Below are 27,529 nucleotides of genomic sequence, written 5' to 3'. Positions count from 1 at the left end.
TTTATCGGTTTCCGAGAGCAAAATTGGCAACGCGTCATCCCTACAATGGCTTCCATTTCTACGATTGTGAAAATGAACTGGCGAAATGGGGAGATAATTTTGACGAAGTATATATAGAATCCTGACTGTATAGGCCTTTAACTAATGAATCAAAGAGATTATTTGCAACTTTAACTGGTATATTATTCAATGGACTAGTATATGAGCCAGTCCATGCGAAAAGGTACAAAAAGTCCTTTTGGTAAACTTTACAGGACACGTTATCAAAGTTTGTTATAGTATTTTTGAAAAACGATTTTATCCGAAAAAAATGTGTTATAGTAGTCTCAGATTAATGTAATTATTCATAAGATTGTCAATTCTATCCTGAATTTGTCAACTAAAACAGAAAAAAGACGTAGAAATATCTGAATTTTTGGTATTTGAGCAAGTGTAAAATCATTTGTTCCCCGGACTAATGCTATACCGACCAGAAACTTGAAAATGTATGACACTACAGAGACAAAAGTCAATTATTTCCGTCAGTTCTACAGGTTTAAAGAAAATAAGATAACATTAAAACATGAGGGAAAATACAAAAACTATGACATCTTGTGTTTTAGAAATTGAAATTTAACTTAAGTTAAGTTATTAACTTAAGTTATTTAATATTATATAAAACTAAGTTATTTAATATTATATAAATCAACGTTACGGGATTCGAACCGTTGCCCGGTTTGATTGCATTGATATCCGCATCGTAAGCGAGGGCCCTATCCCCACTGCTACCGGGGTTACCATTATTAGAGACATATAATACTGTCTCTGACATTATTAATTGGCAAATCAAGCCATTTAAACTGTACTTTGAAAATGATTGAAATATATGAAATAATTCACTATAAATATTGATAAAACTAAAGAGGGGAGGGGGGGGGGGGGTCTCAACACTCGCAGGTGCGTGTAGCTCACAGCTTGATGATATGAGGGAAAGTAAATGTGTTTTATAAATCACAAGTCTACTACCAATAATTATGCACACTTTTTAGAATTCCGTAAATTTTTCGTTTTCGTACCTTTTCGCATGGACTGGCTCATATATATGACTTCATCGCAAAGAGAACTTTTTTTAGCTTTTTTTGTTAGATCTATAGTACTGTGCGAAAGATTTCCATTATTTTTAATCCACATTCCTAAAAATGTATACTCATTTGTGTCTGATATTGGCCGGAATATCTTTGTATGTTGCAAATGAGTTAGCTGTTTTGGAACAGGTTTGCTTTAAAATCATAGTTTTAGTTTTATTTACATTTACGCTTAATTGCCAATTATCACAAAAAGCACTTAAATTGTTTAAACTATTTTGTAATCAATCTTTAGTTTCAGATATTAAAAGAAGATCATCTGCAAATAGAAGAGAGTTAATATTTGAAGAAACTAATGATACTGGATCTGAATTTCTTTTTCGAACTCTTTGATTACATCATAGAAAAAAATGGAATGTTGTTAGCGGAATCAAAACAGAAAATGATGAACACTTGATTATTTTCAGCAATACTTAAATTGGATTGAGGGTCTGTGTATTCACATTATTTGTAAAACTCTCCTTATTCCTGTGAAGCGTGTGCTTTATATCGACGCCACAGTACTCCAACCGGCAATTCAGGGAATGTTTATTTGGGGCATTCGACCTATTTTAACTCAGATTTTGGCACATTTTAATTGAAATTGTAGACTGAAAATGGAATATTGTTAGTACATATAAAATAGAAAATGATGAATACTTTTAGCTAAAGATGAATATTGGATGGGGGTTCTGTGTATTTACATTATTTGTACAACTCTCCTTACTGATGCCATATTTTGGAATTTCCGTGACCTAAATGGTTCGCGAAAATTAATATTTTTTATATATATAGACCTTATATAGTATAGTAATAGTGGTGGGCCGAGTTTGTTATAGTCCGAGTTAGCTTTAGGCCGAGTTATTCAGCGGCGTATCCTAATACCAAATAACGACTATGATTTTCTCTGAACCTTGGGTTTTACGTCATAACCAGCTGATGACAGATTGAAAAGTGTTCGCAGTTAGATACACACAATATTAGTGGTAACATGCCTGAAAGGCAGTATAATACGGCCGAGGGGGCTAAAACATTCAAACAGAGAAAGAGTTTTTGTAAGTACACGATACAGCAAAATATAAAAATGCCAATACAGTAATCGAGTAATGACAAAGTCTTCCAAAGTTATGACAGGTACATTACAGTTCATCATAACAAACGGACAAATATGGCTGTATTTACATGTCAAAAACCTGGGTACAGACTTACCTGTGAAGTTGGAAATGTTTTCATGCATGGCATCCACTAGATATATTAAAGTTAAATGCATAATTTTTGTGTTTCAGAAAGATAAAATCTCTTTTGGATTTTGATGGGCATTTTTTTCCCTTCATGCATGAGGTGTGAAAATTAACTATTAAAGTTGTGGTACAAGTTTGAGTAGCTGTGCCGCAAATAGTCAAAAAATAACATAAGGACCTAAGAGCTACGGTTCCGCAGCTAAAGTTTGAGATGAGCCCCTCAGGTAAAAACCGGTTTGTATTGTTTTGATTGTCCTCAATTGACATGGACAAGAGGTATCTTCACACAACTACAGGTGAGTTATTCAGTTAAAGAGTTTATCTGAGTCAGTGAGTGGACAGTATCAAAGCTGAGACTACTATAACACATAGTAGTCTCAGATCAAAGTTAATAAATTCAGGTGTTTGTTTATTTTTACATCTTCTGCAGAAAAAAAAACCCATCAAAAACCAATGCATTTAACTTTTATATATTTAGTGGATGCTAGGCCTTAAAACTTTCCAAACAGCACAGGTAAGTCTGTACATGGAGTTTTTGAGGTGAAAATTCTGCCATATTTGTCCATTTGTTTTGATGAACCTTAAAGAGTAGGGGAAAAACTAAGAGAAGACATGGTTATCGATTATTTGGCCATTTTCAAATATATAAATCTTGAGTTTCATTTCAAGGAATGTTAACACAATCAAGACAGTGTCTATTCAGAGACATGTATTTATGTCTCTGGTCTATTCTATTCTTTCCATTGCCAATATTTTATTAGTATTGACAGAAATCTAGTGCCTGTGCTGTGACCTAATACATGCCTAATGTAAAAATAGGATAGGTATTAAGGACCCAAATAGGACCTACATGTACTGAAAAATAAATGAAAATGTGCAAAAAAGTTATATATGAATACATGTGTGATACATGTCATTAAGAATGTAAACTCAATGTCATATGACTATCCCAAATTCTACCAATCATGCCAATAAAAATCATAGGAGGTCAGTAAAATGAAAGTCAAATATCAGCATCTTAAACGAAGTTGGAATGAATTTTACAAGTTTCCTTAAACTTTGAGTACATATTGTATCTCAAAAAGTCAGCAGTTTAATATATGTTTTTGAATTAACAGTTTTAAAAAGTTTGTTTAAGCAAAACTAATGTTAAAGCATTTGCTCAGACTTATTTATTTGATAGACAAATTCAGCACTATTATGCCATTGTGACGGGCTTTGCCAAAGATTTTGTTGAATTTATGATAATGGTCTCACAAAATATTAGTACATTGTAATTTGTACTAAAAAAAATACTAAAGCATAAAGACATTATTACCTCAAAATGGACTGGTGAGGGTCTGGATGGTATGCAGAATAGAGAATAATGTGCAGAACTTAATTATTGGAATTCAGCTGCATATACATTTTCTCCAGACAAATGCTCTAGAATGGGATAAACTGAAAAAAGATACACGTCAACCACAAATCCTGATCATGTTCACATATTCTGAATAGAAACAGCTACAAAACATTTATGGGTATCCCGGTAAACATACAATCAGACCTCAAATAGAATACCGGTAACAATGAAGATAATATCAGATTGAATGAAAGATGACAGCTGAATATTCTAAAGCAATGTTTCCTATCCATGATTCCTGGTAAGGTTTGTTCATAGAAAAGGATGGATTTATGGCCTCCCATAGAATAATATTTGAAGGTTCAATAACTTTCTTATCATATTGATCATTACATAATAAAGTGGAGGGAGTGAACCTAGTTCCAAGAAAGATACAAGTTTGTCGTTGCTCTAAAGCTCACAAACCCAAAACACTGTAATTTTGTTCATTAGTCATGTTAATCAGTACAGTGTATGTGTTTTCATTGGTTTTCACCTCAACTGGGGTGCTGCTTCAGAGACTGAGTGGTGCATCCACAATATAACTTGCTGTCGAATTATAAACCTGATCATGGAAGGGGCATTAGACTTTGATCTAATTATTTAAATAGGATTACAAGTTTTACTGGCAAAGGCAAAGGTCAGTTTTTATACAACCGCAAAAATTTTAATTTTTCGTCGTATATAGCTATCACAGTGGCGTCGTCCGAATACTTTTAGTTTTCGCACTCTAACTTTAGTAAAAGTGAATAGAAATCTATGAAATTTTAACACAAGGTTTATAACCACAAAAGGAAGGTTGGGATTGATTTTGGGTGTTTTGGTCCCGAAATTTTAGGAATTAGGGGCCAAAAAGGGCCCAAATAAGCATTTTCTTGGTTTTCGCACTATAACTTTAGTTTAAATAAATAGAAATCAATGAAATTTAAACACAAGGTTTATGACCACAAAAGGAAGGTTGGGATTGATTTTGGGAGTTTTAGTTCAAACAGTTTAGGAATTAGGGGCCAAAAAAAAGGCCAAAATAAGCATTATTCTTGGTTTTCGCACAATAACTTTAGTATAAATAAATAGAAATCAATGAAATTTAAACACAAGGTTTATGACCACATAAGGAAGGTTGGGATTGATTTTGGGAGTTGAGGTCTGAACAGTTTAGGAATTAGGGGCCATAAAGGGGCCCAAGTAAGCATTATTCTTGGTTTTCGCACCATAACTTTAGTAGAAGTAAATAGAAATCTTAGAAATTTAAACACAAGGTTTATGACCATAAAAGGAAGGTTGGGTTTGATTTTGGTAGTTTTGGTCCCAACAGTTTTTAGGAATAAGGGGTGCAAAGGGTCCAAAATTGAACTTTGTTTGATTTCATCAAAAATTGAATAATTGGGGTTCTTTGATATGCCGGATCTAACTGTGTATGTAGATTCTTAATTTTTGGTCCCGTTTTCCAATTGGTCTACATTAAGGTCCAAAGGGTCCAAAATTAAACTTAGTTTGATTTTAACAAAAATTGAATCCTTGGGGTTCTTTGATATGCTGAATCTAAAAATGTACTTAGATTTTTGATTATTGCCCCAGTTTTCAAGTTGGTCCAAATCGGGGTCCAAAATTAAACTTTAGTATAAGTAAATAGAAATCTTTGAAATTTAAACACAAGGTTTATGACCATAAAAGGAAGGTTGGGTTTGATTTTGGTAGTTTTGGTCCCAACAGGTTTTTAGGAATACCCCGCAAAGGGTCCAAAATTGAACTTTGTTTGATTTCATCAAAAATTGAATAATTGGGGTTCTTTGATATGCCAAATCTAACTGTGTATGTAGATTCTTAATTTTTAGTCCCGTTTTCAAATTGGTCTACATTAAATACCAAAGGGTCCAAAATTAAACTAAGTTTGATTTTAATAAAAATTGAATTCTTTGGCTTTTTTGATATGCTGAATTTAATCATGTACTTAGATTTTTATACGACCGCAAAATTTGAAAAATTTTTCGTCGTATATTGCTAACACGTTGGCGTCATCGTCTGCGTCGTCGTCGTCGTCGTCGTCCGAATACTTTTAGTTTTCGCACTCTAACTTTAGTAAAAGTGAATAGAAATCTGTGAAATTTTACACAAGGTTTATGACCACAAAAGGAAGGTTGGGATTGATTTTGGGAGTTTTGGTCCCAACATTTTAGGAATTAGGGGCCAAAAAGGGCCCAAATAAGCATTTTCTTGGTTTTTCGCACTATAACTTTAGTTGAAGTTAATAGAAATCTATGAAATTTTGACACAAGGTTTATGACCACAAAAGAAAGGTTGGGATTGATTTTGGGAGTTTTGGTTCCAACAGTTTAGGAATTAGGGGCCAAAAAAGGCCCCGAATAAGCATTATTTTTGGTTTTTGCACAATAACTTTAGTTTAAGTAAATAGAAATCAATGAAATTTAAACACAATGTTTATGACCACAAAAGGAAGGTTGGTATTGATTTTGGGAGTTTTGGTCCCAACTGTTTAGGATTAAAGGGCCCAAAGGGTCCAAAATTAAACTTTGTTTGATTTCATCAAAAATTGAATAATTGGGGTTTTTTGATATGCCGAATCTAACTGTGTATGTAGATTCTTAATTTTTGGTCCCGTTTTCAAATTGGTCTACATTAAGGTCCAAAGGGTCCAAAATTAAACTTAGTTTGATATTAACAAAAATTGAATCCTTGGGGTTCTTTGATATGCTGAATCTAAAAATGTACTTAGATTTTTGATTATTGGCCCAGTTTTTAAGTTGGTCCAAATCGGGGTCCAAAATTAAACTTTGTTTGATTTCATCAAAAATTGAATAATTGGGGTTCTTTGATATGCCAAATCTAACTGTGTATGTAGATTCTTAATTTTTGGTCCCGTTTTAAAAGTGGTCTACATTAAAGTCCAAAGGGTCCAAAATTAAACTAATTTTGATTTTAACAAAAATTGAATTCTTGGGCCTCTTTGATATGCTGAATCTAAACATGTACTTAGATTTTTGATTATGGGCCCAGTTTTCAAGTTGGTCCAAATCAGGATCCAAAATTATTATATTAAGTATTGTGCAATAGCAAGAAATTTTCAATTGCACAGTATTCAGCAATAGCAAAAATCTTCAATTGCACAGTATTGTGCAATAGCAAGAAATCTTCAATTGCACAGTATTGTGCAATAGCAAATATTTTCAATTGCACAGTATTGCACAATAGCAAGAAATATCTAATTGCACAATATTGTGCAATAGCAAGAAATTCCAATTGGATTTCAATTGGAGTTATCTTTCTTTGTCCAGAATAGTAGTTGAATCAACTTAAATCATTGTTTTATACAATATACAATGTATATTCACTATTACTACCAACTGATAGATTAAAACAATCTTTACCATTCAGTAATAACAAGCACTTTTTTTACATTTTAATATTTTATGATATATTTAAATGAGTAGTTATTGTTGCAAACTTCATTAGAAATTTGAATTGAGATCAGTTTTGAAATAAGGGAAAGGGGGATGTGAAAAAAAAATTGGGGGGTCAATTTTTTTCATTTCAGATTTCATAAATAAAAAGAAAATTTCTTCAAACATTTTTTTGAGAGGATTAATATTCAACAGCATAGTGAATTGTTCAAAGGCAAACATATTTTTTTTAAGTTCATTAGACCACATTCATTCTGTGTCAGAAACCTATGCTGTGTCAACTATTTAATCACAATCCAAATTTAGAGCTGAATCCAGTTTGAATGTTGTGTCCATACTTGCCCCAACCGTTCAGGGTTCAACCTCTGCGGTCGTATAAAGCTGCGCCCTGCGGAGCATCTGGTTGATTATGGGCCCAGTTTTCAAGTTGGTTTAAATCAGGATCCAAAATTATTATATTAAGTATTGTGCAATAGCAAGAAATTTTCAATTGCACAGTATTCAGCAATAGCAAGAAATCTTCAATTGCACAGTATTGTGCAATAGTAAGAAATTTTCAATTGCACAGTATTGTGCAATAGCAAGAAATCTTCAATTGCACAGTATTGTGCAATAGCAAATATTTTCAATTGCACAGTATTGCGCAATAGCAAGAAATATCTAATTGCACAATATTGTGCAATAGCAAGAAATTTTCAATTGATTGGAGTTATCTGTCTTTGTCCAGAATAGTAGTTGAATCAACTTAAATCATTGTTTTATACAATACACAATGTATATTCACTTTTACTACCAACTGATAAATTTATACAATCTTTACCATTCAGTGGTAACAAGCACTTTTTGTTACATTTTTTAAATATTTTATGATGTATTTAAATGAGTAGTTATTGTTGCAAACTCCATTAGAAATTTGAATTGAGATCAGTTTTGAAAAAAAGGGAAAGGGGGATGTGAAAGGGGGGTTAAAATTTTAGCTCACCTGGCCTAAAAGGCCAAGTGAGCTTTTCTCATCACTTGGCGTCTGTCGTCGTCCGTCGTCCATCGTCGTCGTCCGTTGTCGTCGTTAACTTTTACAAAAATCTTCTCCTCTGAAACTATTGGGCCAAATTAAACCAAACTTGGCCACAATCATCATTGGGGTATCTAGTTTAAAAAATGTGTCTGGTGACCCAGCCAACCATCCAAGATGGCCGCCATGGCTAAAAATAGAACATAGGGGTAAAATGCAGTTTTTGGCTTATAACTCAAAAACCAAAGCATTTAGAGCAAATCTGACATGGGTAGAATTGTTTAACAGGTGAAGATCTATCTGACCTGAAATTTTCAGATGAATCGGATAACCCGTTGTTGGGTTGCTGCCCCTGAATTATAAATTTTAAGGAAATTTTGCTGTTTTTGGTTATTATCTTGAATATTATTATAGATAGAGATAAACAGTAAACAGCAATAATGTTCAGCAAAGTAAGATTTACAAATAAGTCAACATGACTGTAATGGTCAGTTGACCCCTTTAGGAGTTATTGCCCTTTATAGTCAATTTTTAACCATTTTTCGAAAATCTTAGTAATATTTTACAAAAATCTTCTCCTCTGAAACTACTTGGCCAAATTAATCCAAACTTGGCCACAATCATCTTTTGGGTTAGTAGTTTGAAAAATGTGTCCGGTGACCTGGCCATTAAACCAAGATGGCTGCCATGGCTAAAAATAGAACATGGGGTAAAATGCAGTTTTTGGCTTATAACTCAGAACCCAAAGCATTTAGAGCAAATCTTGAAGGGGTAAAATTGTTTATCAGTTCAAGATCTATCTGCCCTGAAATTTTCAGATGAATCGGACAACCCGTTGTTGGGTTGCTGGCCCTGAATTAGTAATTTTAAGGAAATTTTGCTCTTTTTGGTTATTATCTTAAATATTATTATAGATAGAGATAAACTATAAACAGCAATAATGTTCAGCAAAGTAAGATTTACAAATAAGTCAACATGACTGAAATGGTCAGTTGACCACTTTAGGAGTTATTGCCCTTTATAGTCAATTTTTAACCATTTTTCGTAAATCTTAGTAATCTTTTACAAAAATCTTCTCCTCTTAAACTACTTGGCCAAATTAATCCAAACTTGGCCACAATCATCTTTTGGGTTAGTAATTTGAAAAATGTGTCCGGTGACCCGTCCATCCAACCAAGATGGCCGCTATGGCTAAAAATAGAACATGGGGTAAAATGCAGTTTTTGGCTTATAACTCAAAACCCAAAGCATTTAGAGCAAATCTTGAAGGGATAAAATTGTTTATCAGGTCAACATTTATCTGCTCTGAAATTTTTAGATGAATCGGACAACCCGTTGTTGGGTTGCTGACCCTGAATTGTTAGTTTTAAGGAAATTTTGCTGTTTTTGGTCATTATCTTGAATATTATTATTGATAGAGATAAACTGTAAACAACAATAATGTTCAGCAAAGTAAGAGTTACAAATACATGTAAGTCAACATGACTATAGGAGTTATTGTTCTTTATAGTCAATTTTTAACAATTTTCATAAAATTTGTAAATTTTTACTAACATTTTCCACTGAAACTAATGGGCCAAATTCATTATAGATAGAGATAATTTTAAGCAGCAAGAATGTTCAGTAAAGTAAGATGTACAAACACATCACCTGATCATCAAAACACAATTTTGTCATGAATCCATCTGCTTCCTTTAATATTCACATAGACCAAGGTGAGCGACACAGGCTCTTTAGAGCCTCTAGTTCTCATTTCAGATTTCATAAATAAAAAGAAAATTTCTTCAAACATTTTTTTGAGAGGATTAATATTCAGCAGCATAGTGATTGCTCAAAAGACAAAAAAGTTATTTTAAGTTCATTAGACCACATTCATTCTGTGTCCAAAACCTATGCTGTGTCAACTATTTAATCACAATCCAAATTTAGAGCTGAATCCAGCTTGAATGTTGTGTCCATACTTGCCCCAACCGTTCAGGGTTCAACCTCTGTGGTCGTATAAAGCTGCGGCCTGCGGAGCATCAGTTTTTCTCATGGAAGTGAATCTCTTTCGCTAATAATTACGTGAATGGGCAACCATGATATGGTCTGAATGCTGATATTGACTTTGAAACACCAACAATCAATTGCAACCATCAAATCAATCAAATGCAATGGGGAAATTAAAAATTTAATACCAAGCCAACCTTGACTTGACAATTTGACCTTTGCTGGTTTTTTTTTAAGCTAGCTTCTAAAGGCAAATAGATTTGTTAGATCTTTGACCACATTTATTTTGTGACAGAAACATATTATGTCAAAAAATATGATCACAATCCAAATTCAGACAGTATCAAGCTTGAAGATTGTTACCAAATTTGACCCGACTGTTCAGTGTTTGACCACTGCGGTCATATAAAGCTGCGCCCTGCGGAGCACCTGGTTTTAGACTGTCATGCATTTTTGTCTATAATCAGACAAATCTGATGTACAGTGGTTGTCTTCTGTTTATGTATAATTCATACATGTTTCTTGTTTCTCATATTTATTTAGATTAAACTGTTGATTTTCCCATTTAAATGGTTTTACACTAGTATAGTTATTTTGGGGCCCTTTATAGCTTGCTGTTCAGTGTGAGCCAAAACTCCGTGTTGAAGGCCGTTCCTTGACCTATAATGGTTTACTTTTATAAATTGTTACTTGGATGGAGAGTTGTCTCATTGGCACTCATACCACATCTAAATTCTTCCTATATCTATAAAGCATTGTCATTCAATGTTACCATAATTTCATGTAGATGCATGATATTTTATAAATATGCATGGGTCTTGTAGATGACCAATTTTAGTAACTTTAACATTGACTTGTAGGAGTCAATTCTTGCTCAACATTAATTGACTTGTTAAAGTAGAATGAAATTCAAAACAGTGTGGCTGTGGCCATTGATTGACACATTAAATTCATCCATTGACTGGGACAATTTACGTGAACGTTTGTCTGTAACGACCACTATTCACGATGTACCTACGATAGACATTTAAACTGTGGGGTCACCAAAGGTTTCTTAACGCCTTTAATTATAAAATAATTCGAAAAATTAATCAGGAATAACCTTTATGTTTTGATTTATATAACTGATATAAATCAAAACATCGTGTTATTTCTGATTAATTTTTCGAATTACTTTATTAAGGTGTTGAGAACCTTTGGTGACCCCATAGTTTAAGTGTCTTTAAAAAGTACATAGTGAGCAGTGGTCGTTACATACAAACGTTCACCTAAATTGTCCCAGTCAATGGATGAATTTAATGTGTCAATCAATGGCCACAGCCACACTGTTTTGAATTTCATTCTAATAATTTGTCTTAAATTAAAGGGAGACAAATCTTTTAAGTCTACAAATTTAGACCTCTATGAGCCAAAAGCAGATTCAGATCTATATATATTTTCAAAAAACATCATTTAAACAATGATAAATAAGATGGTTAGTTTTAACATTATGTACCGTAGATACTCGCCTATTAGTCATTCCAACTATAAGTCGGATGCCCTTTTCAGCTTCAAATTCTGAGGATTTAGTCTTGACCCTCGTATAAGTCGGACAAAATTTGGTAAGCATTGTTTATGTTTCCTTACAACAATGTTTTTATAACCGTCGCTCACGCATCACTGGTTCTATTATTGGCAACTCGATATACATCAGTTTTGTCGGACGAACAGGTAATTCCCGTCAAACTAGATAAATCATGTGCATTAATTTAACTGAAACATTTCAATACTATAGTTAACGTTTCTTAATACACACGTTATCATTCACGCGAATTATTAAAGGGACATCATTATCTGAGAGTATGAGAGTGATTACAGTAAACATCTAAAACGCCGGACGAAAGTCTAAAAATAAAGAAGACATCTAACTTGTTGTCTTACATCCAATTTTCTGTCAAACATCTATAGTTAAAGATTACTGGTTATCTTTTAACCACAGTCCATTTTTCTAGATGTTTTATGGGCTTCTAGATAATAAGCAGGCTCTTTAACCAAATGGCTTTCCCAGTGAGACTTATTTATGACATTTATGTCTGAGCTCTGACTGGTGAGGTGAGAGATTCTTTTGTCATTTTTCTTTTACTCCATGTAGAAGGCCTTACTTTGACTTTGAGATGAAGAACAGCAATACATCCTTTGCACTGTTCATTTAATGATGTTGTGCCATATTCTTTGTTTTTCTACTATCATGATTATACAGAAAGTTGTACAAATTGTTTTTGGTCAGAAGAAACATTGTGAGGTGTGAATGTTCTGGGGTTATTGACTGACTATAAATTGTATCAGGTTGATCAGATATACAGATTGTTATTATTGCAGTGCAGATACTGTCTCCTACAGTCCATGTACTGATAGTTTAATAAACAAACTTTATATTTGACAATGACCTTATATCTTTTGAACTAGTGATTGTGGGTGATTCACTCTGACAGATATATATATCTTTATACTGCAACTGTGTATTTGCACAGTCAAAATGCATTGACATACACATTTTGTCTTTCACTGATGGGATAAAGTCAAATAAAAGACTATGAAAAAATTGATCAGTGACTAAAAGGCTATTATTTGAACTTGGAATTATTTTTAATTATAGAATTTGCTTGATTTCTTGTTATTGAAATTTTTAATAAATTCCATGTTTTTTCTGTACTGAAATGTTCTGTGCTGCGCACAACCTTTCTATTACAAAGAAAATAGTATATTTTAAATAGAATGTACTGTGCCGCGCACAACACTATCTAACCAAAATACATTGTAAAGAAAGTGTTATTAACCGCTCAAATGATTATGATACCAAATAAATATGGAATTTATTAAAAATTTTAAACACAAGAAATTATGCAAATTCCATAATTGAAAATAATTCCAGGTTCAAATAATAGCCTGTTCAGACTGTAAAAAGGCCTTGTTTTGGATGTTGATAATACATATATATATATATAGTTCAAATCATGAAGGACTGTAGGTTTGACCTCATAGATCTGCTCAAAGTTCTTAGTTGTTGATACCCAAAATACATGTATTTGGTGAAGTTATGGTTGATACCGAAAATACATGTATTTTTTTTATAAGTTACAGGTGCTACCGAAAATACATATATTTGGTGAAGTTACCGGTACTTGTGTTGCAGTATAAACAAAACAACCAAACATTGTCTCAAAACATTGTAGTCTGCCTCACATTCAACCTGTGCGGACTAAGCAGATAAAAATTACTAGGCTTCTCACAAATGAAATCAAAAGTTCCTCAATATATAGTAATCTATATATTTCACAGAACAAAATTGGTTGTAAGAAAATAAGGGACAATTATTATTAAGCCATTACAAGTAGATAAATATAATAAGAAAAACAGATCAAATACACATTTGATGTAGCCACACTTAGATAAGCAAAACTTTATTAATAAATACATGAAACAAAAATTAACTAAAACAGATGTATTAAAGTGGCAGTTGGGTGGCCGGGTAAATAATTTTTCAACAATAAATTTCAACTTTGCTGTGAATCTTGAATCATTATATATTTCAACTGCTTATTCTAAGTTCTATATACATAAAGTGATAATACACCTTTTCAAGCAAGAGCTAGTGGAACAAGATATACTGTGAGCTATTACTCACTCAATATAATCCCTCTCAAGTAGTCTGACACCAAACAGAAAGAGGAACATTACAGAAACTAAAAGTATGTAAATCTGTTTGGCATTACAAGATTTGGTGCCATGTACATGTAATGATCAAGGACCTATGACTTGTAGTTACTAAGATAAATATTAATGCAAAGAAAATTTCATATACATATACCAACTGGCTACTATTTGTAAACTGATGTGTATAGTAACCATTTGGTCTCTCAATAACTTTGCACATCTTGAATGTGTGAGATCAAGGGTTCAATCCCCAACTGTGTCAAACCGAAGGGTAATTACAGATTTATTTACAGCTTCTATGCCTAACAAGCTCAATTACTAAATGCTTTAAGAGAAAAAGCTTAGATCTTATAGTAGTTTTCCATGATTTAACTAATGTATAGATCTGTATAATGACTTTCTGCAGACTTGTTACATGTACCTTCTTAGCTTGCTAATTCAGCATGTTGGTTCAGTACAAGCAGTACTCATTCAAATCACTATGAACACTTTACTCCTTAATAAATAAATTTGGTGTATTTACTGTCTTCTGATTGGTTAAAATTATTAGTTTTATTTTCAATGTTGTCAATTTTTATGGCGACACGCCCACTCTGACGTTGTGTATTCATACGCCAACATGTGTGTACGTTGTTATTGTTAATATAAAGTGTTCTTTGGGCTTTATTTTTGATAGAAATTTATTTATAATGAATGGCAATAATTTATTTTGAATTTATTGAACCATAAAATTAATTTTTGACTCTTCGCATTTAACATAATCCGCTTTGCGGATTATTCAATGTGAAGAGTCAAAAATTAATTTTATGGTTCAATGAATTCAAAATAAATAATAGCCATTCATTAAATGCAGCTTGTTTAAGGCAGAGGTGGTATGCCAACGTGCAATTCATGTTTATAATTATATGCTTGTCTTATACAGTCATTGGTCATTTATTAAACTTACATTTTGTATTTCCCACACCTGAGTGCACATGGTGAAGATTATTTTTCAGGAAGAGTTCTGTTCCTCAGCAACTATACATGACAGGACAACAATATTTAGTTATAGTTGGATCTGTTGCTATGTTAATTCTGTAAATGCAGAAATTATTGCTTGCATTCATTATTCATTTGCGATTTTTGAAGAATTGATCGAAACTGCAAGATTAGTTATTACAATTTCATGAAAATTTGCATATAGATATACTTTTGTCCTATATCAGAATACAAGTTCTTATTATTGAGGGGGGATAGGACCTTTATAGGGACTCCGGGATCAGTTGTTTTTAAGCTCAGGGTTTCCGGTACCACTATTTCCCGAGAAATACAAGAACCTTTATAATATCCCCAAAACAAACTGATATATCCCGATAACAAGATTTTTTATGGTGTAATTACTACATGTACTTTTAAAAATATTAAAGAATATTAATTACAGATAATACTCATTTTTCGAGACAATAACTTGCGTGTAAGTGTATGGATCTTTCTGAAATTGTACCACAAGGTTCAATTTCAAAAAAGGAAGGTTGGGATTGATTTTAGGGGTGATGGCCCAGACTATTTAGGAATTGGGGGCCAAAAACAGTACTTTGTATAAATTGCTTATTTCTTGACCAATTTCAATGGGGTTTTATTCTTGAATTCTTGGGGTCCAAAATTTATTTAGATTTTGGATATTGGACCATAATAGGTAAATTAAAAAATTTTAAGTTCTAATATTAGACCACATTCATTCTGTGTCAGAAAACTATACTGTGTCAACTATTTAATCACAATCCAGATTCAGAGTTGTATGAAGCTTGAATGTTGTGTCCATACTTGCCCCAACTGTTCAGGGTTTGACCACTGCGGTCATCAAAGCTGCGCCGTACTGAGCATCTGGTTTTCTAGGAGTTACACCCCTTTGAACTTATTTGCCTCAATATACTACTGCAACAGTTTGTCATCTCAATTCCTCTGAAACCACACAACAGAATTGCATGAAACTTTGTAGATAATAAGAACATACTACGTTGATGTGCATATATATATATATTGACAGGAAATTATGACTGTGACCTCATTTTCATCAACATATAATATATTTGTTATACTCATATTATTACAGACATTTAACATCAATCAGGTGAAACTTTTCAGTGTGTGTAATTAATAGCTTTTACAGTGAATATAAACCTGAGATTTTTCATTTGACTGATGCAGGGTTGGCAAAGTATTGCCCGCCTGGGAATTCCCGGGTGGGAAAAACCGGGTTTTCCCGGGCTGGGCAATACTCCCAGAAATGGGGAATACTGGGCATTACTGAGCAATATGATTTTTTAAGCTTATTTTAACACAAAATAGTAAAGTCTTGGTGTAGTTTCATAGTATTACAGCTAAATATATACTTTTACACAGATAACCATTGACAGTCATTTCTAAAAGAATGAAAAATTCAATTAATACCCTTCTAAGTAGCCGGAATACAAGATTTGCACATTTAAGGAAACCTTGTTAATTACCAAGCATTGTTTCAATAATCCATACTTTGAAAAAAAAAATTATTGCAATGTTTAAGTGAATTGTTAATTTCAAATGTTGTACATTCATACATTTGTCATATTGCTACATAAACACCCTAAGGGGTCATGCCATTAACACTTATAGAATTGAAAGGGCTGATTATTGTTACATAAACAAATCTGCATTCTAATCTGAATAATTACTTACTAATTAGTGACAGTACATATATACATTATTTAAATGTAATTTTTCTTACATGTAATTGTTAATTCTTAATAGGAGTAATATTTATTTAAAAACATTTTTTTTGCTTTATGCTTTACAGTTTTACCAATCCAGACAAACGAAAAATGTTATATATATCTTAAATGTATAAATTTGTGTTTGATCACTGAATCCTCTATAAAATTCTGACCAGTATTTTATATTACCCAGTATTGCCCAGTATTACCCACTAAAACCCAGTAAAACCCGGGTTTTCCCAGTATTTCCCACTGGGCTGGGCAATACTCATAAAACCCGGGTTTTTGCCAACCCTGGACTGATGAGTTGACCCCATGTTGAGAGTTTATTGCCATTTTATAAAAAAAAGAAGGTTCCAATAATGCTGTGTTAAGCAGCAAGCAGCTAGTTTGACATTTTAGTTGAATGTTTCTTATTTATTTTGAAGAATAAATTCATTACAGATGCTGTATCTTTATTTTTCAGCTATTCGTAAAGAAGAAGTTATTGGTATTAGATCAAAGTTTCCAACTAAAGTTCCTGTAAGTGTTATTATTGAACTAGGCATCTTATTTTAGTGAGGCAAAATAATTGAGCCTGGCTTCCTAGCGAAGAGAGGCGAATTTTTTTTGGAGGGTATGAAATGAATGGTGCAAAATTCTGCATTCTAGGCATTTTTAGAGAGTTTAATTGATAATGTTTTGAATTTGGACACTTTTTATATAAGTTTTTCATAATTTAAGACTTTTACTAACACCAAATTTTTAACAACTTTATTTAAATTTATATGTAAGATAATCATCCAAATACCACTGATTTGAGTCTGCTGCCAGAACATAGAACAAACATCGATTCAGTAGAGTTTGCCAAATTTTTCTATGGCCGGTTCAGTCAAATCGTTTTAAAATCATAATTTGGTCTGCGGATATCCTTATAGTGATGAACATGGAGCATGGCAAGACCGCACAATCTCTAGCCACTCATGCATGCTCTTTTCCAAGTTTTCAGTTGTTTCAGGGCAGTCTGTGTTTCTAAAGGTAGCACATTATCATCAGCACAATGATCGATGTTATCTTCCAATTCCCTTTCCATCAGCAATTCAGTAGCAGCATCGGTAGGAATAGTTTTGTTTGCAAAAGGGAGTTAAGCTTTTCTGTAAGCACCATCATACAGTCACAGTTACAAAATATTAAACTCGCTTTTATTCTGACAAAGAGGAGACAAACAAGGGATAGAATGAGATAAGATACATGTACATGTATATGATTCTATCTATAGAGTAAGTATATATGATATCCATGGGTACAGGGGAATAGGAATGGAGTTTTTGACGTTTACATCTAGGTCCGTAATTTCAAATTATTTCTGGAAATAGTTGGTGATATTTTAGTTCCAGAATCTTTAAATTTAGGGGTTAGGGTTGGGGGTGTCCGATTCCGAAACCCAGAATATAAAGAAACGAAATTCCCTAGTCCCGAATAAGTAAAGACAAAAATCCTGTGTTAAAGGTTCTACCATTCCTCAATAATATCAAATTGGAATATAGGATATTCTTTCATTTTAAGCTCACCTGGCCCAAAGGGCCAAGTGAGCTTTTCCCATCACTTTGCAATTTAAGGAAATTTTACTGTTTTTGGTTATTATCTCGAATATTATTATAGATAGAGATAAACTGTAAAGAGCAATAATGTTCAGCAAAGTAAGATTTACAAATAAGTCCAGATGACCGAATTGGTCAGTTGACCCCTTTAGGAGTTATTGCCCTTTTTTGTCTATTTTTAACCATTTTTCATAAATCTTAGTAATCTGTTACAAAAATCTTCTCCTCTGAAACTACTTGGCCAAATTAATCCAAACTTGGCCACAATCATTTTTGGGGTAGATAGTTTAAAAAATGTGTCCGGTGACCCGGCCAACCAACCAAGATGGGCGCCATGGCTAAAAATAGAACATAGGGGTAAAATGCAGTTTTTGGCTTATCACTCAAAAACCAAAGCATTTAGAGCAAATCTGACAGGGGTAAAATTGTTAATCAGGTCAAGATCTATCTGCCCTGAAATTTTAAGATGAATCGGACAACCCGTTGATAGGTTGCTGCCCCTGAATTGGTAATTTTAAGGAAATTTTGCTGATTTTATACGACTGCAAAAATTTTAATTTTTCGTCGTATATTGCTATCACGTTGGCGTCGTCATTGTTGTCGTCCTCGTCCGAATACTTTAAGTTTTTCGCACTCTAACTCTAGTAAAAGTGAATAGAAATCTATGAAATTTTAACACAAGGTTTATGACCACAAAAGGAAGGTTGGGATTGATTTTGGGAGTTTTGGTCCCAATATTTTAGGAATTAGGGGCCAAAAAGGGCCCAAATAAGCATTTTCTTGGTTTTCGCACTATTATTCTAGTTAAAGTAAATAGAAATCTATGAAATTTTGACACAAGGTTTATGACCACAAAAGGAAGGTTGGGATTGATTTTGGGAGTTTTGGTTCCAACAGTAAAGGAATAAGGGGCCAAAAAGGACCCAAATAAGCATTATTCTTGGTTTTCGCACAATAACTTTAGTATAAGTAAATAGAAATCAATATAATTTAAACACAAGGTTTATGACCACAAAAGGAAAGTTGGGATTGATTTTGGGAGTTGAGGTCCCAACAGTTTAGGAATTAGGGGCCAAAAAGGGGCCCAAACAAGCATTATTCTTGGTTTTAGCACCATAACTTTAGTATAAGTAAATAGAAATCTATGAAATTTAAACACAAGGTTTATGACCATAAAAGGAAGGTTGGGTTTGATTTTGGGAGTTTTGGTGTCAACAGTTTAGGAATAAGGGGTCCAAAGGTTCCAAATTGAACTTTGTTTGATTTCATCAAAAATTGAATAATTGGGGTTCTTTGATATGCCGAATCTAATTGTGTAAGTAGATTCTTAATTTTTGGTCCCGTTATCAAATTGGTCTACATTAAAGTCCAAAGGGTCCAAAATTAAACTAAGTTTGATTTTAACAAAAATTGAATTCTTGGGCTTTTTTGATATGCTGAATCTAAACATGTACTTATATTTTTGATTATGGGCCCAGTTTTCAAGTTGGTTCAAATCAGGATCCAAAATTATTATATTAAGTATTGTGGAATAGCAAGAAATTTTCAATTTCACAGTATTCAGCAATAGCAAGAAATCTTCAATTGCACAGTATTGTGCAATAGCAAGAATTTTTCAATTGCACAGTATTGCGCAATAGCAAGAAATCTTCAATTGCACAGTATTGTGCAATAGCAAATATTTTCAATTACTCAGTATTGCGCAATAGCAAGAAATATCTAATTGCAATTTCAATTGGAGTTATCTTTCTTTGTCCAGAATAGTAGTTGAATCAACTTAAATCTTTGTTTTATACTATATATATAATTAATATTTCAATTGGAGTTATCTTTCTTTGTCCAGAATAGTAGTTGAATCAACTTAAATCATTGTTTTATACAATATACAATGTATATTCACTTTTTCTACCAACTGATAAATTAAAACAATCTTTACCATTCAGTGATAACAAGCACTTTATTTTACATTTTAATATTTTATGATGTATTTAAATGAGTAGTTATTGTTGCAAACTCCATTAGAAATTTGAATTGAGATCAGTTTTGGAAAAAGGGAAAGGGGGATGTGAAAACAAATGGGGTGGGGGGTTAAATTTTTCTCATTTCAGATTTCATAAATAAAAAGAAAATTTCTTCAAACATTTTTTTGAGAGGATTAATATTCAACAGCATAGTTAATTGCTCAAAGGCAAAAAAAATATTTTAAGTTCATTAGACCACATTCATTCTGTGTCCGAAACCTATGCTGTGTCAACTATTTAATCACAATCCAAATTTAGAGCTGAATCCAGCTTGAATGTTGTGTCCATACTTGCCCCAACCGTTCAGGGTTCAACCTCTGCGGTCGTATAAAGCTGCACCCTGCGGAGCATCTGGTTGTAATGTTGAATTCTCTCTTATTATAAGTAATAGGATAACTATATTTGGTATGTGCGTACCTTGCAAGGTCCTCATGCCCGTCAGACAGTTTTCGCTTGACCTCAACCTCATTTCATGGATCAGTGAACAAGGTTAAGTTTTGGTGGTCAAGTCAATATCTCAGATACTATAAGCAATAGGGCTAGTATATTTGGTGTATGGAAGGACTGGAAGGTGTACATGTCCAACTGGCAGGTGTCATCTGACCTTGACCTCATTTCCATGTTCAGTGGTTATAGTTAAATTTTTGTGTTTTGGTCTGTTTTTCTCATACTCTATGCAATAGGTCTACTATATTTGTTGTATGGAATGATTGTAAGGTGTACATATCTAGCGGGTAGATGTCATCTGACCTTGACCTCATTTTCATGGTTCAGTGGTCAAAGTTAAGTTTTTAAGTTTTGGTCTTTTTATCTAATATTATATGCCAAAGGTCAACTATATTTGGTGTATGGAAATATATTATGATCTATATGTCAGTCCCGCAGGTTTTATTTGACCATGACCTCAATTGCACGGTTCATTGCACAGTGTTAAGTTTTTGTGTTTTGGTCTATTTTTCTTAAACTATACGTAGTAGGTCAACTATATTTGTTGTATGGAAGCTTTGTTAGCTGTACATGTCTGCCTGGCATGGTTCATCTGACCTTGACCTCATTTTCATGGTTCATTGGTCTTTGTTTAGCTATCTTGGTTAACGTTAAGTTTATGTGACAGTTGTAATAAAGCTTTATACTTAGGACTATCAACATAATATCAATGATATAGTAAAGAAGGCGAGACATTTCAGTGTGTGCCCTCTTGTAATATTTTATGATGTATTTAAATGAGTAGTTTTTGTTGCAAACTCCATTAGAAATTTGATTTGAGATCAGTTTTTAAAAAAGGGAAAGGGGGATGTGAAGAAAAAAAATGGTTGGGGTGTTTTCATAAATAAAAAGAAAATTTCTTCAAACATTTTTTTGAGAGGATTAATATTCAACAGCATAGTGAATTGCTCAAAGGCAAAAAAAATATTTTAAGTTCATTACTGACCACATTCATTCTGTGTCTGAAACCTATGCTGTGTCAACTATTTAATCACAATCCAAATTTAGAGCTGAATCCAGCTTGAATGTTTTGTCCATACTTGCCCCAACCGTTCAGGGTTCAACCTTTGCGGTCGTATAAAGCTGTGCCCTGTGGAGCATCTGGTTGTTATTTGTTTACTATAAGGTGACAATCGGTAAACTTCGGCTTCAAAACACGGTATTTAATGAGCAGCCATATTTGTTAAATCATAACAGAAAGAGAGAAAAAAATTGACACAGGCTCTTTTGAGAAAACCTTAGAATGGAATGAAACCAAACATGGCATGAATGTTCCTTATGAGGTGTTATTGTTATTACATTGTACATAGCCAATCCATTTACCAAGATGGCTTCCAACAGGGGTACTTAGTATATACTAAAGGAAACTATGGGAAGTATATACAATTGTCTTCTTCTAGAAAATTGGATTTAAACCAAACATGTTATGAAAGTTTCTTTTGAGGTGCTGAATAAATTAAATATTAAGTGTTGTTACTTTATAGCTGATTTGTCATCCAAGATGGCTGTCAGCAGTAGATGTACGTTTAACATAGAACCTGATGGGAAATACATGCAAATGATACTGATAAACCACTGTCCCAGGTAAGGGGGTGGGTTGGGATCCCGCTAACATGTTTAACCCCGCCACATTATTTATGTATGTGCCTGTCCCAAGTCAGGAGCCTGTAATTCAGTGGCTGTTGTTTGTTTATATATTACATATTTGTTTCTTGTTCATTTTTTTATACGACGAATGGTTTCCGGATAATAACTTTAGTATAAGTACACAGAAATCAATAAAATTTTAACACAATGTTTATAACCTTATAAAGAAGTTTGGGGGTTATGGTCCTAAAGGTTTAGGAATTAGGGGCTCAAAGGGCCCAAAAATAGCATTTATCTAGTGTCAGAACAATAAGTTGTGTATAAGTATTTCAATTGTTCTGAAATTGTACCACAATGTTTAATACTGTAAGTAGAAGGTTGAGATATTTTAAGGGTTATGGGGCAAACAGTCTAGGAATAAAGGGCCAAAAAGGGGCCAAAAACAAGCATTTTTGTAGTTTCAAGTCAATAAATTGGAGTTATCTTTCTTTGTCCAGAATGGTTGTTGAATCTCCAACATTAAAACCAATGCTTTATATAATCTTCTTTGAAAATTAGAGTTATCTTTCTTTGTCCAGAATAGAAGCTGAATCAACTTAAATCAATTCTATATACAAGAACAATGCAATATTCACTTTACTACCAACTGATAAATTAAAGCAATCTTTACCATTCAGTGATTACAAGCACTTTGATTACCATTCTAGGGTTATGCCCCTTTACAAGTGGAAAAATTGAAGAATTTTTTAGTTTCTGTTCTCTTAACTTAAGTTTGTCTTAACTAAATTTAATGAAATGTGTATACAATGCTTATTACCTCCAAACTCAGTTTAAATTCAATTTTTGGCAGCTTCACTTTTACAGTTCTTGAATTTGTCCCTGTATAACGTCTTATATGCTAGCGGGGGCATCATCTGTGTCCTTTTATCATTTTGAAAATAGATAACTTGGCCTTGATAATCACAAAAATAAATGGTTTGTTCTGTGGTAGTTTGAAAATAAAAAATTACCTGACATGCAATGTATTGAAAATAAATAACTCAGCAGGTCTAATGGAAAGTATGAGATGGCACCAGATTCTTCATAAATTCATCTTTTTCCCCAAAAAAATCGTGAAACTCTTCCCAAATTTTTTAATAATAAAAGTATAAATATTATTCAAATATTCTTGAAATGCCTGAAAATTGGTTTCATTTAACTTGAGGTATATTGTCTCAGAAAACCTTGCCTCACTTTTATTTTAACAGGGCCGTAACTACATTGAGGCAAATGCCTCATGTAGGAAATTTCAAAACCAAACGCTTGTGACTCCATATCAAATTGTGTTCACGGGGAGTCCCTTGCAAGAAGCAAGTTCTATAGCTTCTTGGGCCTTCAGTAGCTCCAAAACCCTTCAAAAAAATTTTGCCTCGCTCCGCTCAGCGAAATATGTTTGCCAATACTTTTAAAAGGGGCTAGTTACAACCAAACTTTAATACTATGTACATATATGTATGCAATACATGTATATGCAGTTGGGAATATAACAGATTCATTTCTGCAGAGGATGATGATTAATTCTGATTAAATGCTACATAATGACTTGACTATACATGTATTATTTATAATAAACAAATCATATAAAAATTGTATGTTTTCGAATATCATAAATATAGTTGTGAAAATGAATAATCAGTCCCTTGCTTTAATAAAAATGAAAAATCTTGCTTCAATAGTGCAGAAAATGAATAATCTGTCCTCTTAGTTTACGAAAATAAATAACCGATCAAAAACAAATCCTCCTGCCCCCCTCCCCCCCCACAGAATATCAAATGGTTGTCCCCTTATTGTTGCAAGCTCCATAAGAAATTTGAATTGAGATCATTTTTGGAATAAGGGAAAGGGGAAAGTGAGAAAAAAAATTGGGGTGGGGGTCAATTTTTTTTCAGATTTCAGAATTTAAATAGAAAATTTCTTCAAATATTTGTTTTTTGAGAGGATTAATATTTAACAGCATAGTAAATTGCTCAAAAGCAAAAAAAAAAATTTAAGTTCATTAGACCACATTCATTCTGTGTCAGAAACCTATGCTGTGTCAGCTATTTAATCACAATCCAAATTCAGAGCTGTATCCAGCTTGAATGTTGTGTCCATACTTGCCCCAACTGTTCAGTGTTCGACCTCTGCGGTCGTATAAAGCTGCACCCTGCGAAGCATCTGGTTCAAGACTTTTATGGTGAATGGGGGGAAGGGTGTTTACAAAAATTGGCGGTGGAGTCAATTTTCAACAGCATTGTGTATTGCAAAAAAGCACCAAAAAAAGGGTAATTTTTTTTGTGGGAGGGTGGGTCGACAGTTTGCAACGGCATAATGTAAAACACAAAAGCATAACATTCAATATTAATTCTAATCATATAACCAATTCTAAGTTTTTTGACTATAGTTATTCTGTGTCAAATATTTAATTACAAATCAAATTCAACCTGTATCAAGCACGAATATTGTGTCCATTTTTGCCCCAACTGTCCAGGGTTGGACCTCTGTGTATTCAGCTGTGCTTGATGAAGCAATTTATTTTTTCTGGTCTGTCTGTCTGTCTGCTATATGACAAGTGACAGATCAAGTTCAAAATCTGTTCCAAGTCTGATGATTTTGTGCAGAGTTATGGTCCCTGGACATAGAAAATTCACTCAAATAATCAGTTTTCCACATCTTTTTTCATCATGCTGGAAGATATTAATTTTAACCCAATACTATAACTTTGAACCTGTATGGGATAAAATTATGTATTGCCATACAATCCTCTCAAAAAACTTGTAGTTGTTCAAGCAAAGAAATTAATTATTGTATATATATGTTAGCAGCAACTTATTGCAGCTAATATATATTATACTGTGGATTCATTTATTTTCGTGGGTACCAATTTTTCATGGATTGCTGAAAACTTGCATATTCTTGGATATTTGATTTCGTGGAAGTGCCAATCGCTGTATATAAAGTCTATTGAAAATATGTTATTTGTTGAAGATTTTAATTCGTGGTTGACCTGTAACAACAAAACCACAGTATATAGAGAAAAAGGGCTTATTTTCATGTCCAAATTGTCTGTTGATGGTTATGAAAATATAACAAATAGACAGAAAAAAACAAAGATATATGTATAGAGAAAAGGAAGAAAAATGAGAATTTAGTTGTTAATTATTTTTTTTAGGTTATTGTTGAAAGATATCATAAAGAGCAGCAGTTACCATTATTAGATAAAACAAAGTTCTTAGTACCACAAGAGCTAACCATGTCACAGTTTGCTTCTATAATAAGGTTAGTATTGTATTGCTATTTGAGAATTTCAAAAATAATAAAAATGTTGTAAGGAGAGCTGAAAGTTATTATGGTCCTTTTTGCTTAACAAGGGGAGGAGATTTTTATGTTCATTTCATGCATTCTTTTGGGTGTCCTCTGACATTGCAAGTCTTGTACCTACAGATTTCATTAGATTTTAACAAAATTTATTTTTTACATGTTAACATCAGCTATAATAACTCGGAATTACCTTGGGGAATCTAAAGTAATGTTATGGCAGAGTTTCTGTGTGTGCTTTCAAAACAGCATTACTGTTTATACATGTAAGTGCAAAATGGAATCCTTTATAGCTTGACATATACCGGTATATAAAAATTTCAAATGAAATTTCATGAAAATAATTTTTTTTAAGAACATTTTTTTGTAATCAACATGTTTTGTCTTAAGAAATATACTGTTTATCAGAAAAAAAAATCATGAATATCATAATACCATAAATTCTCTATGAAACTGACATTCACTTTCATAGGATTATTTTTAGCTCACCTGGCCCAAAGGTCCAAGTGAGCTTTACCCATCACTTGGCATCCGTCGTCCGTCGTCGTTAACTTTTACAAAAATCTTCTCCTCTGAAACTACTGGGCCAAATTCAACTAAACTTGGTCACAATCATAACTAGGGTATCTAGTTTAAAAGATGTGTCTGGTGACCCGGACAACCAACCAAGATAGCCGCCATGGCTAAAAATAGAACATAGGGGTAAAATGTAGATTTTGGCTTATAACTCTGAAACCAAAGCATTTAGAGCAAATCTGATGAAGGGTAAAATTGTTTATCAGGTATCTATCTGCCCTGAAATTTTCAGATAAATCAGAGAACCTGTTGTTGGGTTGCTGCCCCTGAATTGGTAATTTTTAAGAAATTGTGCCATTTTTGGTTATTAACTTGAATACTACTATAGATAGAGATAAACAAACTGTATACAGCAATAATGTTCAACAAAGTAAGATCTACCAATATGTCAACATGACCAAAATGGTCAGTTGACCCCTTAAGGAGTTATTGCCCTTTATATTCATTTTTTACCAATTTTTAGTAACTTTTTGTTATCGTTTACAAAAATCTTCTCCTCTGAAACTACTGGGTCAAATTCAACCAAACTAAGCCACAATCATTATTAGGGTATTAAGTTTAAAAAATGTGTGCGGTGACCAAGCCAACCAACCAAGATGGCTGCCATGGTTAAAAATAGAACACATGTTTTGGCTTATTACTCTGAAACCAAAGCATTTTGAGAAAATGTGACCAGAGGTTAATTTGTTAATCAAGTCAATATATATCTTCCCTGAAATTTTCATATGAATTGGACAACTGGTTGTTGGGTTGCTGCCCCCCAATTTTCTTCTCTGAAACTACAGGGCCAAATTTAACCAAAGTTGGCCACAATCATCATTGGGGTATCTAGTTCAAAAAATGTGTCCGATGACACAAGCCTACCAACCAAGATGGCCACCATTGCTAAAAATAATACATAGGGGTGAAATGTAGATTTTGGCTTATATCTCTGAAACCAAAGCATTAAGAGCAAATCTGATAGAAATTAAATTGTTTATTAGAAAAAGATCTATCTGCCCTGAAATTTTCAGACAAATCAGACAACCCCTTGTGGGGTTGCTGCCCCCTAATAAGTAATTTTAAATAAAATTTTGCTGTTTTTGGTTATTATCTTGAATATTATTATAGATAGAGACAAACTGTAAGCAGCAATAATGTTCAGCAAAATAAGATCTACAAGTAATCCAACATAACCAAAATTGTCAATTGACCCCTTAAGGAGTTATTGCCCTTTATAGTCAATTTTCATAAATTTTTATAAATTTTTAGAAAATATTTTCGACTGTAATCACTGGGCCAAGTTCATTATATATAGAGATAATTGTAGCAACAAGAATGTTCAGTAAAGTAAGATCTACAAACACATCACCATCTCCAAAACTTAATTTTGTCAT

General features: G+C 33.0%; 1 protein-coding gene across 1 annotated transcript in view; it reads left to right on the top strand.

Moving 5' to 3' along the window:
- The first annotated feature begins 1,998 nt into the window (after nt 1-1,998).
- LOC143069302 (microtubule-associated protein 1 light chain 3 gamma-like) overlaps nt 1,999-27,529 on the top strand; it is a 42,433-nt gene continuing 16,902 nt past the window's right edge. The window contains exons 1-3 of the mRNA XM_076243871.1: nt 1,999-2,158; nt 17,034-17,089; nt 25,432-25,538. Coding sequence (XP_076099986.1) covers nt 2,095-2,158; nt 17,034-17,089; nt 25,432-25,538 — 227 coding nt within the window. The 5' untranslated portion in view covers nt 1,999-2,094. The remainder of the gene's footprint in view (nt 2,159-17,033; nt 17,090-25,431; nt 25,539-27,529) is intronic.

Source organism: Mytilus galloprovincialis, chromosome 3 (assembly GCF_965363235.1).
Source record: "Mytilus galloprovincialis chromosome 3, xbMytGall1.hap1.1, whole genome shotgun sequence".
Classification (NCBI taxonomy): domain Eukaryota; kingdom Metazoa; phylum Mollusca; class Bivalvia; order Mytilida; family Mytilidae; genus Mytilus; species Mytilus galloprovincialis.
The sequence above is the reverse complement of the archived record's forward strand: the minus strand, read 5'-3'. Positions and strand labels throughout refer to the sequence as shown.